General features: G+C 61.7%; 1 protein-coding gene across 1 annotated transcript in view; it reads left to right on the plus strand.

Annotated features, from left to right (window-relative positions):
- LOC113216409 (uncharacterized) overlaps positions 1 to 1,298 on the plus strand; it is a 2,758-nt gene extending 1,460 nt beyond the window's left edge. Inside the window, exons 3-4 of the mRNA XM_026436189.2 lie at positions 277 to 507; positions 590 to 1,298. Coding sequence (XP_026291974.1) covers positions 277 to 507; positions 590 to 1,141 — 783 coding nt within the window. The 3' untranslated portion in view covers positions 1,142 to 1,298. The remainder of the gene's footprint in view (positions 1 to 276; positions 508 to 589) is intronic.
- Positions 1,299 to 1,304: the final 6 nt, after the last annotated feature.

The following is a 1,304-nucleotide window of genomic DNA, read 5'->3' on the forward strand; positions in this document are numbered from 1 at the left end:
ACACAGTTTGACGAATTTCGGACGACTTTGAGACGCCCGAAACGGTATCCATACGTCCGAACGTCGTCTTAGAGCAGTCAGAAAACTGTACCAAAGTCGTCCGAAAAGTTCAGACGAGTTTCGGACGAGTTTGGGTCAATATCCGGAAATTTTTTTTACACGGGTGTTGGTAGTAAACCATGCGTTCATGCGCACGGCTTAACTATACCACTCCGCATGTAGTGTTCTGAGACTTGCCGTGTGTCTCCTTGTACTACACCCAGTGTGGTTGTGCAGGACCGGGCTAGTGCACGGGCTCCACCACCTGCAGCTGCGCCCGCACCACCTGCAGCTGCGCCCGTACCATCTGCAGCTGCGCCCGCACCTCCTGAAGCTCCCCTTGCCGCCCGCGACCTACCACCTGCCGAGGCGCAACTCCCGCTGGAGATGGATGTAGACAAGATCACCCTCAGTCGACCCGACGAAAAGAAGCAGGAGAAGGCCGCCGCCTTGCGGGACGCGCCAGGGGTGAGTGTGCGCCAGACCGGTCCGGTACACTGCAGACAGTTCCGCACGTTATCGGCCGCCCTGAGTGACTGTTCTGCCGCAGGTGACCCGGCTGCTCGGCCTGGACTGCGAGGAGGACCCCGCCTGGAGCCTGCAGCTGCTGCAGCTCGCCGGGCCTACGCTGGAGCGGCTGCGCGTGGATTGGGCCGAAGAGGCCCACCTGCTCGCCGTGCACGCCATGCCGCGGTTGAGGAGGCTGCACGTGGAGGGTCCTATGATCTACGACTCGTCCGCCGAGCCCCCCGTGCTGCCCGCGCTGCCGCCGGGACACGCTGGCCTGCAGTGGCTCTGCGTGTGGTACCTCCCCCGTGCCACCACACAGTCCCTGCTGCGGGCGCACGGCGGCACGCTGGAGGAGCTGAGGCTGTACGTGGGCACGGCGGGGCGTAAAGAGTGGCCAACGAACTGCAGCGACCTGCACTCGCTGCTGGAGCAGAGCGGGCTGCGGGCGCTCAGGAGGATCGTGCTTGGGAGGTGCGGCGACAGACACAAGCCGGCCGCCTGCAGCCAGCAGCGCGCCGAGGTGCGACGGGTGCTGCCCAGGGCCGAGGTGCTCTGCAGCAAGTGTGACAAATTGGGGGCGGATGAGCTCTAGGGGAGGGGGGGCAGCGGCTGTGCAGCTGTGCCCCCGCCACGCTTTGGCAGCGAGTTAAATATTCTTCGGATCACAAATTATGCTATTAGCACATTTGAAATGTGTTTTTGTTTCCTGTACTTTTTGGTCATTGCCCTAATTTTTTCTGTCAGTTCAATTTTAA

The sequence above is a fragment of the Frankliniella occidentalis genome, unplaced genomic scaffold (genome assembly GCF_000697945.3).
Source record: "Frankliniella occidentalis isolate FOCC.00 unplaced genomic scaffold, Focc_3.1 Scaffold336, whole genome shotgun sequence".
Lineage (NCBI taxonomy): Eukaryota > Metazoa > Arthropoda > Insecta > Thysanoptera > Thripidae > Frankliniella > Frankliniella occidentalis.